Here is a 15,354-nt window from a genome sequence, read left to right as displayed (position 1 = left end):
ACAAGCCTGCTCTCTGGAACATGATTTTTTTTTTTTTTTTCTTCTGGTGTCTAGACGCTTAAGCCCAATAGCATGATGGTTCGTGCCACAGTGCACCTGTTGGCCTGTATTAAGCTAAGTGCTTCTTATTCTGATTATTGGGTTATTCCGATCTCAGAATTTCTACCCTGAGCCATCAGCTCTTGACAGACGCAAGATATTTATTCCCTTTGTCCGTCTAACTCTGAGGCTTATCATTTAGCCTGTAGGAAAGCAAGTGGCTACTCTACTTGATAATAAGGTGTCGCTGTCACGTCCAGGGCGTCGGCTCGAGTTGTTTCCCTGAAAGTTTCTTCATGCTTAAGTTGTGCTCATCTGCATCTTTTAACAGAATCCAAAGCAGGCGGCTGAGGAGTTTGTTAAACTTATTAACAATGCCGAGACTGAATACCAGGTAGGAACGTGCCACTGAACGTTTTCCAATTAATTTGTTAATTATTAACGTGGTGATTGTGCCCTTCTACTGTTTCACTCCATTGTGTTGTGCATCAAACAATGAAAGCGAGATTTTCTTTTTTTGTCTTTTCTTTGTGTCTCAGACGGCAATCAACGAGAACTACCAGAACATGTCGGACACCACCTTCAAAGCCTTACGCCGACCGCTTCCCGTCACCCGTACCAAGATCGACTGGAACAAGATCCTCAGCTATAAAATCGGCAAAGAGATGCAGAACGCTTAGAGCTGAGCCGCCATGCCTCCCCTTCTGCTCGCAGTACAAGCCAAGAAATGAGCTGCGGGAGCCTGGGCTTGAGCTCGAGGCTGGGGCCAGGCTTGGGCACAGGCACGTCGGACAAATGTGCTAAGAAATGTCCTTGTTTCCTTTTTCTTTGTTTTTGATTTTTGTTTTGTGTTTTTTTTTTTTTGTCCCCCCCCCCCCCCCCTTCCAAAAGCCAAGGTTTAACCTCAGCTAAAGAGACTGCCTCCTTTTCTGCATTATCAGAAGGCTGTGAGATTGTTCTCTTGGGTGGAGCGATGGTCCTTGCTGTTGAACCAATACCTCCTGCAACACCAGGGTCACAAATGTTGTAGCCACACTCTTTCACATGTTCTCCCCCACCTTCCTGATTTACACACATCACTCAGAGAGGGATTTCTGGACACCAATTCAGCTATGTCCACGACCAAATGTTTCATCTGCATGAATGAAAATGCTTTTTTTTTTTTTAAATATGCTTTGGAATAGAGTTTAATTTTATTAGCTTTCTTGAACAACGTGGATTTTAATCCAAGATTCCAGAGGGTCGTGTCCCCCCCCCCCCCCCCCAATACATTTCAATTGTAAGTAGATGGAAACAAAGACTGAAGAGGTTCTTTGTAGGAATAAGCTTTAGGGTGATTACTGCTTCGGTTAAAGACTTTTTTTTTCCTTTTACTAGCCTTTACACATTAAATACCAGTTACATGAGCTGCTAATTTGATTTGGATCTCAGCTCTCAAGACGTCTCTCAGTACTCGATATGATTTGGGTTTTTTGTGTGTATTTTTGTTCATGTCCATATTATTGTCATCATTTGAACAGTTGCTATTTGGGATGTGTTTGTGTGACTAGTTTAAACTAATCTGCAGTCCAGACACAAGTCATTTAAAGGTGTGTGTCTTCGTTTTGGCAGTGTTATACCTCACGTAATATTAGTCCTGTCCTGGAAACGCCTCATTCCCTGAGCAATAGAAGCACACGCACACTGTTAACTCCGCAAACAAAATCACTGCTGTTGGAATATATTATACATAATAATGAAAGAATCTGAAGGTCATGGGTGAGGTGTTCTGTTTCGCCTCGTAAACCTGAAAAAGGGTTTCTGTTCTCGTCTGTCTGCATTTAATACCTGTTTTGTGCCACTCTGTCTTAATCAGCACAATAATTTCTGACCTGAAAGCAGTGTTTATCAGCAGTACTTCTTAAGTATACTGCTGTTTAAGTCCCCCCCCCAAAAAAAGAGGCAGAGCTGTATTTTTCTGGTCCACAGTTTCAGTGTACAGATGGAGCTGCTTGTGCCTCTGCCCAGGATTGGAAATGGTCGCAATATCGCCCCCTGGTGTCTCCAACTGGTAGCGTTACTGTATGCAGTTCCACAATTTCACCTCAGTTTCTGCTTCCTTCCAGAGCATTTATTGCTTGCTTTTTTTAAAAATAATAATAAAAATAAATTGTATGATCAAATAGGATCGCAGAGAAATAAAGTATTTGCATCAACTCGTCTTTTTTTTGTTATGGAGTATATTTTAAAAGGGTAATTTAAAGTATGAGAGAAGATTTGGAAAGGTCAAGAAGTGATTTAATATCAAGTCAGATATAGTGGTTTGTTTGTTTTTTTTTGTTCAAAATGGAAGACTCATATTTCTCTTTTGGGACTCACCTGGTTATCAGCAACTTGTCAGTTCGCTGACTTTTAGTCACAATATTTTAGATGACGTGGATAAAATACAATTACAGAGGATGCAAGAGGAAGAAAAGAGAGTCTCTCTCTGTCCAGTTTTCTAGCCTAGTTTTTACAGCCCAGTTTAATTCTGTAAGAGCTGCAGTGTGATGCTGAAACATCATATTGGGAAATTTGAATTTCATATAATTCATGCGAATTATATTAAATGAATGAATAAATATGGCGAATGCTTTTCAGAAGTGAATTATGTGTATGCATACTTCATGAGTTCCAAATATTAATTGTACACTGAAGCTGAAATTCAGGCTCAGATTTTACGGTTCACACTTTTGCAATTCAGGAAATTCAACTTGCGTTCAAAACTTCAAATGATATACAAATTCAGTCAAAATAATATTTAAATTCAGATTTGCATCAAACAAAATGTGGGAGAAAATGCCTTGAGTCAGGAGGTCAGAGTAGAACCGCATATACATGTGGAAACAGCATACAGTAGAAGGTTAGTGATGGTCCTATAGTAGTTCTCTCTCTCCAGTCTTCAGCTGTCCAGTTTTAGTGAATCTGTGTCCACTGCAGCCTCAGCTTTCTGTTCTTTGCTGATAGAAGTAGAACCTGGCGCCTTCTGCTGTTGTAGCCCATCTGCCTCAAGATTCAATAGTGTTGCACATTCTGAGATGCTTTTCTGCTCACCACAATTGTACAGAGTGGTTACCTGAGTTACTGGAGCCTTTCTGTCAACTTAAACCAGTCTGCCATTTTTCCATTGACCTCTCTCATCAACAAGGCGTTTCTGTCTGCAGACCTGCTGCTCATCAGATATTTATTCTTTACTGCACCAGAGAGTAAACTCTAGAGACTGCTGTGTGTGGAAACCCCAGGAGATCAGCAGTTAGACAGAAAACTCAAACCAGTCTGTCTGGCGCCAACAATCATGCCATGATCAAAATCACCGAGATCATATTTTTCTCCATTCTGATGGTTGATTTGAACATTACCCGAAACTGCTGGTCTGTATCTGCATGGTTTTATGTATTGCCCTGCTGCCACATGATTGGCTGATGAGAGAAGTGCATGAATGAGCAGGTGTTCCTAATAAAGTGCTCAGTGAGTGTAAATACACCTACCGGTACATGTTTCTGAGTTAAGGTTTGGATGAAACCGTGTTCTACATTCATCTGTAATTAACTAATAATGTTGGGATGTGATTTCCAGCACTGTGACAAATTTGTGTGGTGATGTAATGATGTGGTGATGTGATGGAATGATGTGATGGAATGGTGTGGTGATGTGATGGAATGGTGTGGTGATGTGATTGTGTGGTGATGTGATGTAATGATGTGATGTGATTGTGTGGTGATGTGATGGAATGATGTGGTGATGTGATTGTGTGGTGATGTGATGTAATGATGTGATGTGATTGTGTGGTGATGTGATGGAATGATGTGATGTGATTGTGTGGTGATGTGATGGAATGATGTGGTGATGTGATGGTGTGGTGATGTGATGTGATGTTCTGAGCGACACACAGTGGCTCTGTTTACTTTCTGAAAGACACTGAGTTCAGGAACAGGATAAACCTGATTAACTGGAAACTGACTGTGCACGCCTGTCTGTTATGTTTACTTGTGTGTTAAAACAAAAGACGCGTCTCTCGGAGTCGATGTGAATCAGGTTAAAATGACGGTCCATACGTTCATTCAATCAACAGATTGAAACACTTCGGAAACAGGTACAGTCTCTGGATTTACTTTCCTACCCGTATTATGGCAAATCCCGCCTCTCTGCACGAGAGCAGCACTCTGATTGGATATTTCAACCATGCTACCTTCACGTGCTTTGGGAATTGTTGTGAATACGAGTTACCGCGCTAAAAGTCACTTCAGTCGGTTTACAGATTACTACTTGTTCCGTTGTACGAGATCCAAATAAAATATTTTCCGAATCTCTATAAGTTATGTTCTCAATGTCAGATTATACAAGTACAGCGAAGATCCTCATGTTTAGAATAAAAAAAAAAAAATGAACAATCATCACAGTCCGGGCTCGTACTGAAAATGGGATCGAAATTCTTCAAAGTGAGCATCAAATATAAATATATATATATTTATTTATTTCTGTCCATTGTCGAGTTTGGTATGTTTCGCCGTTGCCGCTCCTGCATCTGTCTCTGAGCTGCGGTTTCTGCACTTACAGGAGCCTGCAGTTCCTCCAACAGCCGCTAGGTGGCAATACAGGTGCAGCTTTAAGATCATGACGCGAAGAAGTAAATCCATTCCGCCTGCTTTCCACAACGTTTAAAATAAAAACAGTTCATTTTTCCAGGCCGAAACGGTTGGTTTTTTTCCCCGTTAGCTGATTTTGCTCAAACCAGTTAATGATTTTCAAGAGTTTTCTAGTTTGCAGTCCGTGGCAAATCATGCAGTTTCGAGTAATGCATCAATTGACAGCTTTTATGCTGTAATTTAAAAAAAGAAAGAGAGAAAAAAAGAGCTTTAGAGAAGTATTTCCACAAGAAAATACAATTTACATCTGGTACAATTTCCGTTCATGTCTATCCAGTTAGTTATGGCCGGGTTCTTGCCCAAACTGTACTGATAATCAGAGACAAGGTACACCGCCACTCTTGCCAGAGCAGTTGGGGGTTAGGCGCCTTACCCTTGTTTTATTATTCAATAATTTTTTATTTTATGTATTATAATAATAATAGCTGGTAAATTGGGAATTCTGTAATCTAGCAGCCACCAAATGTTCGTTTTCCAGCACAAAGTTAAATGTTACAGAAAAAAAAAGTTTGCATCTGAGCAGTATATTACATAAGAAACCACTTTTCAGATGAAAAAAGAAAAAAAACATAATGAAGGCTGCTGGGTTTTGCTGCAAATTTAAGAAACAAATGTGACAAAGTGTCCAGAAGAACTGTGGCTGGTTCTGTAAGATGCTCAGTAAAACCTACAGCTCATTTCCTTATAAAACTGCACTCACTGTACCTGAGACTATTTATATAATTTTTTTTAAAGCAAAGGGTCGTCTCACACCAAATACTGACTTTGTTTCATTTATTATGGCTTACTGCTGTTTGTAGTATTTTTTTTTTTTTAAATGTTGAAACATTTCATTACTTTTAAGCTCTTTTTGGTCTACGGCATTTCTTTAAATATGCCCAAGACTTTTGCACAGTACTGTAGATTATATTGATAAACAATATACTTGTACAAAATTGACAAATTATAATGCAGAAATACTGAAAGCAAATACAGGATGAGCTTAACCGTTCATCATGCTCACAGGTCAAGGTTAGATCCCATGCTTTTTCACAATGAGGGTCATGATTATGGCTGACCGACTGCCTAACCGGACTTTCTTTCTTTTGTAATTAATTAGTTAATAGTATACAAAACATCTGAAGAAAGTGCATGGGTTTCCTCCAGGTGCTCCGGTTTCCCCCACAGTCCAAAGACATGCAGGTTAGGCTAATTGGTGACTCTAAATTGACCGTAGGTGTGAATGTGAGTGTGAATGGTTGTCTGTGTCTCTGTGTCAGCCCTGTGATGACCTGGTGACTTGTCCAGGGTGTACCCCGCCTTTCGCCCATAGTCAGCTGGGATAGGCTCCAGCTTGCCTGCACAGGATAAGTGGCTACAGATAATGGATGGCTGGATTTAAAGGTACACTAGAAGCACATTTCCAGGTGGTACAGTAGATTCAGGACCCTGGTGACAACCAAAAGTACAGTTTAGTGCTCTTTTTTTCTGTAAAGCTAGGGCGGCACGATGTTTTTTAGCACGGTCGTCTCACAGCAAGAAGGCTCTGGGTTCGCAGCCGGCGAGGGCCTTTCTGTGTGGAGTTTGCATGTTTTCCCTGTGTCTGCATGGATTTGCTCCGGTTTCCCCCACAGTCCAAAGACATGCTGTTAGGTTAATATGGGACGGCCTTGGGGTGCCTTCGAGCGACGCACCTACTAACTCCCAACTGCTCCCTGGGCGCTGTTAGAATGGCTGCTCACTGCTCTGGGTATGTGTGTGTTCACTGCTTCAGATGGGTTAAAGGCAGAGAGGAATTTCACAAGTGTGTGATGAATAAAGTATATGAGATTATGACTGTTTTGTTTCTTTAACCCATTCCAGAGCCACTAATTCTGTCGTATACACCGTCACTCCTTTCTTTGGAATATACAGTACACTGCTGATCCAGCACACACCCTTTGTTTTGAGGCCTTTAGAACCATCTGTAAATCTACATAAGGGTTGTTTTACAATCAGGGTACAAAGTTTGTGTCACAGGGGTCCAAAATTCAAATAAAAAAAAAACACTATAAAATCTGCACTTTTGGAAATTAATACACATATGAACATAGGCATGTGTAATAGTTTGTATTATAACAAGATTAAGTGTAGCTTTAAGCAGGGCTGGGAGAAACAAATGAAGTGATTCTCGGAGAGGACATTTTTTTTTTGACAATTCAGAATCCACTACTTCCATAGAGCTTTTAAATATAAGGCTGTAAGCTTTGTGTTAGTTGTCTCTAATATTTATGTCCCAATATCTTGACCACATTTTAGGATGAAAATAATCATTTTAGATATGTTATTTTATATTGAAAAATTAGCTGTCTCGAAGACAGTGGCGGCTGGCTCATAGGGGGCGCTCGGGCGCCGCCCTCCCAGATGTGGAGGGGAAAAAAATATAAAATATATCGATATATATTTTTACAAATTTTATTATCAATGTCAGTTTTACTTAATAGTGTGTGCCTACATGCGATCTGAATTATTTAAACAACATTTCCACCAACTGACTCTCATTCAATGGTGAATTTCCACCGACAGACGCGTATCATTTCTCTTCTTGGGCGCTCGGCAAAGCGCCCCAGCAGTGCAGCGGAATAGCCAATCGTGTATGGTTGCTCGGGAAAAATCATAAATATTTGGCCAATCAGCATCGCCGAATTTAATGGTTTTGGGGCGCTGGAAATTTCGCCCCTGCTACAGAAAATGCATCTCTCTCTCTCTCTCTCTCTCTCTGTCTTTGATGTTCAAAACTAGACTTTTGGTTCATATTGGACAATAATCACACAGCTTTCTTGTCATAGTTTGTATTCACAACAAGAGTGTCAACACTGTGTTTCGCTCCCCCTCTCACTGTCTCGTTTCACAGAAATACACCGAGCTCAGAACACACACACACACCTCATTTCATAGTCACTCTCTCACACAGAAATCTTACACTCACCTTAGAATCAGACACACACACACACACACACCACCTCACTCAGTCCCACACTCACCTTAGAAACCTTCCTCCCTCTCTCTCACTCACTCATTCACTCTCTCTCTCTCTCTCTCTCTCACACACACACACACACAGTTGATTTGTATAGATTCAGCTGAAATCATACCCTTGCTGTAAACTTCTCTCAAGAACTTGAGTATTGTATTGTATTTGAAACCGTTCCTTTCCTAAGCATAAATGGAGCCTAATATAGCTGTAAATTGTTAATTTACTTTATCTGTGAAACTGTTGATTTTGAGAAGGAAATTAAATTATTATTGTGGAATTGTCATTTTCTGACTGTTCATTTGAATGCTTATACTAGACTAGGCAGGGAACTCTACTGCAGCCCCACCAAGAATTTTTTTCACCAGCCGCCACTGCTCGAAGAGGACATTTTTTTTGACACAATTACATACTAATTTGATCAAAATCGTCTGAAAACTTACTGGCATTCAACATTAAAACTTAACTATGTTTCCAATGATATGGAACCAAATATTTGTTTTATGGTATAAAGAATGATGTAAGTGCATCCCTTTTGGAGCTACCTGTGGTCAAAAAAGCACTTTTTCTAAATGACACGAGTAATTTTGCTAAATATGACATATACTGCCATACATTCACCAAAAATAACGTTATCACCAAATTTTTTTTGCATGGTAAATAGAGCTATCACAGGGCTACAATAAACAACCAAGTTTATTTAGTCAAGCCTTTTGATATTGAAGATAATAAGTGTTAAATGTGATTTTTAGCTTGCGTACCCTGATTGTAAAACAACCCATAACTAAGATATTCGGCCGGTGGAAAACGTGTATGTTAGGGCGCCTGTGAACGCGGCACAAGTTTACTGTAACACTCACGACACGAGCCTTGCGCAGGGAGGCGGGGCTTCGGCGGAATACGGGTGGGAAGTTTAACGCGGCGCCGTCCTATGGAGGTTTGCCCATATTACAGCCTTCTCCGGTATCCCGTCATTCTCATGTTTATTGTCATACGGTGAAAAATGGCGGACGAGAATAGCAGTGCTCCTCAAGCCCATGGCTTTGCGGAGAAACTGAAGTCGTGGCTGTCCTGCTCGTGGACGTATGTGTGTGCGGTTTGGTTCGCCATGGTGTTAACTATGATTTATGTGCTGCGGAGTCCGCTGAAGCTCCAGGAGTCCGTCGCTGCCGGTAATGTTATAAACAACGCGCTGCTGATGCTAATCACTCGGACAGCTAATGTTAGTGTAGCTCAGTTAGCTTTTAGCGCTGGCTTCAAACCTTCAGCGGGTTAGTTACAGTTTCTTTCGTTTTATTGCAAGGCTGAGCTTTAATAAAGCTGTAATGAAGAGTGCAGCTTTATGTCGCTCCTGCTAGCCGCTTAATGCCAACTGTCTTACTGGATGAACCGACTCCGAGTCGAGTCTGAACCGACTCCGAAGCCTCCTGTGTTCTCTCATGAGCATGCATGTGTTTAATATTCTAGATGCCTTTTCCAGACTTTGCTTCTGTTTGGATCCACTGACTGTCATCTGGAGCTGAAAGTGAACTAACACACATTCTTCTTCCTGTTTCCCTGCAGCCTCCATGTTCCTGAACACTCTTACACCTAAGTTTTACGTTGCACTCACGGGAACCTCTTCCCTCATCTCTGGTCTGATTCTGGTAAGGTTCATGTTCATGATGAAACGCAGACATGCACACTTCTTCAAGGTGTAGTGGTTAGTGCTGTCGCCTCACAGCAAGAAGGTTCTGGGTTCGAGGGCCTTTCTGTGCGGAGTTTGCATGTTCTCCGGGTGCTCCGGTTTCCCCCACAGTCCAAAGACATGCAGGTTAGGTTCACTGGTGACTCTAAATTGACCGTAGGTGTGAATGTGAGTGTGAATGGTTGTCTGTGTCTATGTGTCAGCCCTGTGATGACCTGGCGACTTGTCCAGGGTGTACCCCGCCTCTCGCCCGTAGTCAGCTGGGATAGGCTCCAGCTTGCCTGCGACCCTGTAGAACAGGATAAAGCGGCTACAGATAATGAGATGACACGAAGCAATGAACACACACAGCCAGAGCAGTGGGCAGCTACACCAGAGCACCCGGGGAGCAGTCAGGGGTTCGGTACCTTGCTCAAAAGCACTTCAGCCCAAGGCCGCCCCACGTTAACCTAACCTGCATGTCTTTGGACTGTGGGGGGAAACCCACGCATACACGGGGAGAACATAAAAACTCCACACAGAAAGACCCTCACCGGCGGCTGGGTTCGAACCTGGAACCTTCTTGCTGTGAGGTGACTGTGCCGCCCTTCAAGCACAGTGAACAGCTGTTGCGTGTACTGACGCTGCTTCACAGCTCGAGTGTACCCTGGTTGATCTTTAGCGCTTTCAAGTTCCTTTCTTTATAGTGTTTTGTATGTTTCACTGGTTTCCTTTCACTCCTGAAAAACCTGCTGTTTGATGGATTGGCTACACGATATTGCTCTTAGGAGTGTGTGTGTGTGATGCACTGACGTTGCATCCAGGGTGTATTCCTACCCAGTGTTCCCTGAAGAGGCTTCGGATCCACCGCAACCCTGACCAGGATAAAGTGGTTACTGTACACGAATGACTTACCCAGTGATATACAGTAGTTCCGACCTCTTAACTGTTAGACAGAGCGACACTTCAACACCTAAGACGTTAATGGAAATGATTTTACTAAAATTCTCAGAGAGCTTTTTTTTTTTTTTTATTCATCTTCAGTAATTTCTTTATCCTGGTTACAGCAGTCCAGAAGTGTGTAGGGTCACAGGGCACCCTGTGCATGCACACAGAGGTGTCATGTTTATGGGAGCTGGAAGGAAACCAGAGAACCCAGGTGAAAGACTGCTTTGAACAGCCCTATGAACCAAAAGAGGAAGAAAAATACCCCATGTGACCTGTCTGTCTCTGTTCCACTACCTCTCACTCCTGTTTTCTTTTTGATCATCCTTGCACTCAGATCTTTGAGTGGTGGTACTTCAGAAAGTACGGCACGTCCTTCATCGAACAGGTGTCCGTCAGTCACTTGCGCCCCCTCCTCGGCGGTGTGGAGACCAACACGTCAGCCAGTCTCTTCTCCTCAGCTAATGGAGAAGTGGAGCAGCGGCCCAGTGTCTCAGGTAGCCATAAACATATCTGTAAGAGCGTGGCTGTGCCTTTTCCCTCCCAATACACTATCAGTGCACTGCTGTGGCCAAACCAGGGCTCAACATTAACTTTTAAACCCACTTGCCCTTGGGGGCAAGTGGGGATTAATTTCCACTTGCACCCTATTTTGCGAGTACTTTTTTTTTTAAAGGAAAACCATAGAATTGTTGTGAATTGCAACATAAAATGAAGATCAAACGTTGAGTTGAAGTTTGGTTATTGGTTACTTTTACTTGTAAAGGACACTAACAATTTTATCCAAAATAGTTTTTCCTGCCTTAGTCGATTTATTTCCATTTCACATGCATGCAGCTGTTGTAAAGTTCAGTGTGTTTGTGTAGAACTCTCTCAGACTGTTGGTTCATTACTCGATAATGTAGAAATCATAAAATAGAAATCTTTAACAAAGTTTGTATGAAGAAAACAATAGGGTGCCAAGACTTTTGAACAGTACTGTGTTTGAGAGTATATATCAGTTTTTATATCATCTATCTCTAGGTTTTTAAAAAAAAAAAAACCTGCGCTATGTCATGACGGACAGGATAATGTTTGAGTTTAAAATTGTTTAGTGTGAAGGTTGTGGGTGTTTTATACAGACCTGGCAACCTGTAACTGAATCAGTGCAGCCGGTCTGTCATGACGCAGCATGTTTTTTTTGGGGGGGGGTTAAAACTTAGAGGTGGATGATATAAAAAATAAAACCCTATATATAAATATCTTACAGAGGACTGTGTTCCTCTGATAACAGAAACAAAGCTCCAGCTCTTGCTGCTCTTAATCTGTTCTGTTCTTTCAGGATTTATCGTGCATGTCGCGCCATGTTAATTATTTATTTATTTATTTTTAATGCCCGAGTTGTTTGAAACCAATCTGGGTTTTCTGTGTAGAATAAGGAAGCGGCTTCACCTGTAATAAATCAAACACTTTCATGAAGGAGCTGACTCGAACGCGAGCAGAAAAATAAATAATTAAATAAAATGAGATTCTTAAGCAAATTCTTCCATGCTCACTTCCAACTTCCTGTTTTTGTACAATACAATTTAGATATAATCATGAATTTCTCTGGGGTTTTCAGGCTGAGCTCATCTTCTCGTATTCTTTAACCACTCATTTCCTCGTTGTTCTTGAAGCATTTGCTTCTATTTGTTAACATTTTTTTTGATAGCGGGGAGACGGTAATGCCTTTTATCTATTTCTGTTTGAACAAGCAAAAACAGCGCAAAAATTAACCATACTGAAGACAGATTAAGCTGCTTGCATGAAAGACGGTGTCTGTCTGACCCCAGCTGTCATTATCACATGATGCGTGACATCATGCACAAGGGGTCTATAAACAGTACGTGTACCATACTACAACAGCGGGGGGATAGAAAATAACTTGCAAAGCAGTAAATAAAACTGAGACGAAGAAAACAGCCAAGACATAATGGCGGATATGTAGTGAGGGACGCTTTTAGGAACTGAAGTAAAAGATCAAAAAGCCTCATTTTTGTGGTGCTAGTTGGTAAAATATGCTCATTCCAACTTGCCTGGTCGGGCATGTCGGGGACATATCCCACTTGCCTGAATGCATGTTTCACTTGCCCCGGGCAATCGGGCAGTCCTTAATGTCAAGCCCTGCAAACGTCTCATGGCCAAAGGAGTAGCTGAAGATGCATGTGTATTGAGTTATACATCTAAGGGAGGCAAGTAAAAATGTCGGGTGTAGAATGGAAACCGATGTGGAGGTTAACTCTTAACGTATCCACTTAGACACACATTTTCTTAAACGTTACTAGGACTTGAACATTACCAGTAATAGGCTGTTGAAATAAAACACACAAACCTGTGCATTTTGTTGCCTGTTAGTAAGATTTCAGTGAAATGTCTAATTGTTGGCATGCGTCTGTTCTCAGAGTGTAAAGTGTGGAGGAACCCCCTTAATCTTTTTCGGGGTGCAGAGTATAACAGGTAAGTGCTGTTTCTCTGTGATTAGTTCCCTGTGTATTACGTTCACACTGCAGGCAAAAGTGGCCCAAGTCTGGTTCCCCCCCCCCAATTCCCATCTGGCTCAGGTCTGTGGTCCCCCCCCCCCCCCCCATAACCGTGTGATCAGCACAAATCACTTGGAATCTGATCTTTTCAATTCTCATCTGGAACACTTTCACATGTGGTCCTTAATCAGATGCAGCTCTCATTGTTTTGCAACGCGACCTCAGTCTGAACAGTCGTATCCGCATTCATACGACTTTTGCGTCACTTTAGATCAGCGTTCATCACAAGTCTGCGCTGCCGCGAGTCACTCGGTGGCTACAAACATGGAAGACAGCTGTTACAAGTAGCCCTTGGCTTCCTGAAATTTTGGGTGAAAAACTTCACTGAAACAGATTTCACGTCACAATCCCGCCGCTCTTTGCCCTGACTCCGCATCCACGCGTACAGAAATGGCAGCCACTGCTCTACAAAAAGTCAGAATTACACATTTGGTTCTCTTTATCCTCATTATCATCTGCGCACAAGTTTGCTGGTTTCCACTGCACATCAACTTATTACAAAACTGTAAACGCTGAATTCAGTGGCCGCTATATTTACTTCCGTACGACAGCGTGCTGCGTATGACGTCTCTTGCTATTGTTCCTTTGCGCATGCGGGTTCAGGACTGTGACCAGTTCACACTGGAATTTGATATTGACCGTGTATGTATCTGTCTGTCTATATGGGTGTGAACAGCCCCCCCAAAAAAATCAGATCTGAGCGCTAAGGCTTGCAGTGTGAACGTGTGTGTAAATATTGCCGTCACCCCTCCTTTCCTTCCTCATAACTTTGTTCTCCAGGTACACATGGGTGACGGGCAAAGAACCACTGACTTACTATGACATGAATCTGTCAGCACAAGACCACCAGACCTTCTTTACCTCGGACACGCAGCAACTCAAACCAGAGGATACTGGTTAGTTTCGTCTTCCTCGGTCTATAACGCCGTACAACACGTTAACTTAGTGACTTGTATGAAGTCTGTGCATTTGATCACTGTGTGTGTTTGTGAGAAACAGTGATGCAGAAGGCCTGGCGAGAGAGGAATCCTCAGGCTCGTATCAGAGCTGCGTACCAGGCTATTGAGCTCAATCATGAGTGAGTAATAACAGCTTAATTCATATGCATATTCTTATTTCTTAATAAATCTTGTCTCGCTCTTCCTTTTTTATTGTAGTTGGATCCTTAATTCTGTCTCTATGTATAATGCGTTTAGGTTTGGAGCAAAAATATTGACACGTACTGTATGTTCAAGACGCATCGTCACCGAGCTATTAATTGATGCAGCCCGAGTCATTTTTGGAGACAAACTATAATTGCAGCATACAATATAAATGGGTAAAAATATGTAAATAATAATACAATGGGGTGGCACGGTGGTGTAGTGGTTAGCGCTGTCGCCTCACAGCAAGAAGGTCCGGGTTCGAGCCCCGTGGCCGGCGAGGGCCTTTCTGTGCGGAGTTTGCATGTTCTCCCCGTGTCCGCGTGGGTTTCCTCCGGGTGCTCCGGTTTCCCCCACAGTCCAAAGACATGCAGGTTAGGTTAACTGGTGACTCTAAATTGACCGTAGGTGTGAATGTGAGTGTGAATGGTTGTCTGTGTCTATGTGTCAGCCCTGTGATGACCTGGCGACTTGTCCAGGGTGTACCCCGCCTTTCGCCCGTAGTCAGCTGGGATAGGCTCCAGCTTGCCTGCGACCCTGTAGAACAGGATAAAGCGGCTACAGATAATGAGATGAGATAATACAATGAACGGTGAGCATAAATAAATATAATAGTCATTCAATCAATCAGTGAATCAAGCGATGCTGCCTGTTATCTCGTATACTTTAAATTAAAACTGCCACTTTTACTCATCAAACACAAACAACCTAGTGATCGAGTACGTATGACGTTCCCATATCCAGTGTTGGGCAAGTTACTCAGGAAGACTAATTAGAAATTACTGACTTTAACCAGATTACTTTGTCTCAAAAGTAGTTACAGTACTTGTTCCATTACTTTTGCTCTCCCCCTTTGGAAAAAGTAGGAGTGGACACAAAGTTTATCTCTGAGTGTGGCTTTCAAATTAGATTCCATTAGCGCATATTCGCTCTCAAGGTAGTCAGCAAACGTCTTTCTCCGTAGCAGCCTGGCATTGCTCTTCGTGGGTATTTTCTCGGTAATGCGTCGAAATGTGGGCAAGTCAGCAGTGGAAACAGGTAACAGCTCTATGATCTAGTCAGCGACGAGCTTATGCAGATCCTTTCCACTTAACTTCTCTCTGCCACCGTTTTGTGTTCTGAAGTCCGGTTGTTTAGCTGGAGTGCATGCATCTCTATCAGCGCCTGTGTGTGGGTTTCCCCCTCCTCCTCCACAAGTTTCACATTGCTGTGTTGCCATGTCGGATGCTTCAATAAATTTGATGATGTATTTTTCGCAGCTGAAAGCGTTTTGTTGCTAGACTGACAGTTTACAACGAACAACAATGTTCCTTGCATCTCTGGTTGTCACGGGTTCAAAATAACGGCA

At 42.3% G+C, this 15,354-nt stretch overlaps 2 protein-coding genes across 4 annotated transcripts in view; both read left to right on the top strand.

Annotated features, from left to right (window-relative positions):
* Positions 1–2,234, top strand: part of capza1a (capping actin protein of muscle Z-line subunit alpha 1a) — a 51,226-nt gene extending 48,992 nt beyond the window's left edge. The window contains exons 8-9 of the mRNA XM_060919456.1: positions 371–433; positions 579–2,234. Of these exons, the coding sequence (XP_060775439.1) occupies positions 371–433; positions 579–719 (204 nt within the window). The 3' untranslated portion in view covers positions 720–2,234. The remainder of the gene's footprint in view (positions 1–370; positions 434–578) is intronic.
* A 6,427-nt stretch (positions 2,235–8,661) lies between these two features.
* Positions 8,662–15,354, top strand: part of st7l (suppression of tumorigenicity 7 like) — a 31,654-nt gene continuing 24,961 nt past the window's right edge. Inside the window, exons 1-6 of one of the 3 annotated variants that reach the window (XM_060919453.1) lie at positions 8,662–8,867; positions 9,259–9,341; positions 10,644–10,803; positions 12,727–12,781; positions 13,645–13,760; positions 13,864–13,942. In XM_060919453.1, coding sequence (XP_060775436.1) covers positions 8,699–8,867; positions 9,259–9,341; positions 10,644–10,803; positions 12,727–12,781; positions 13,645–13,760; positions 13,864–13,942 — 662 coding nt within the window. In that variant the 5' untranslated portion in view covers positions 8,662–8,698. The other 2 variants (XM_060919455.1, XM_060919454.1) reach the window with 2 other exon arrangements.

This window comes from Neoarius graeffei, chromosome 4 (genome assembly GCF_027579695.1).
Source record: "Neoarius graeffei isolate fNeoGra1 chromosome 4, fNeoGra1.pri, whole genome shotgun sequence".
NCBI lineage: Eukaryota > Metazoa > Chordata > Actinopteri > Siluriformes > Ariidae > Neoarius > Neoarius graeffei.
Note: the sequence above shows the minus strand (reverse complement) of the source record. Positions and strands in the feature narration are given on the sequence as shown.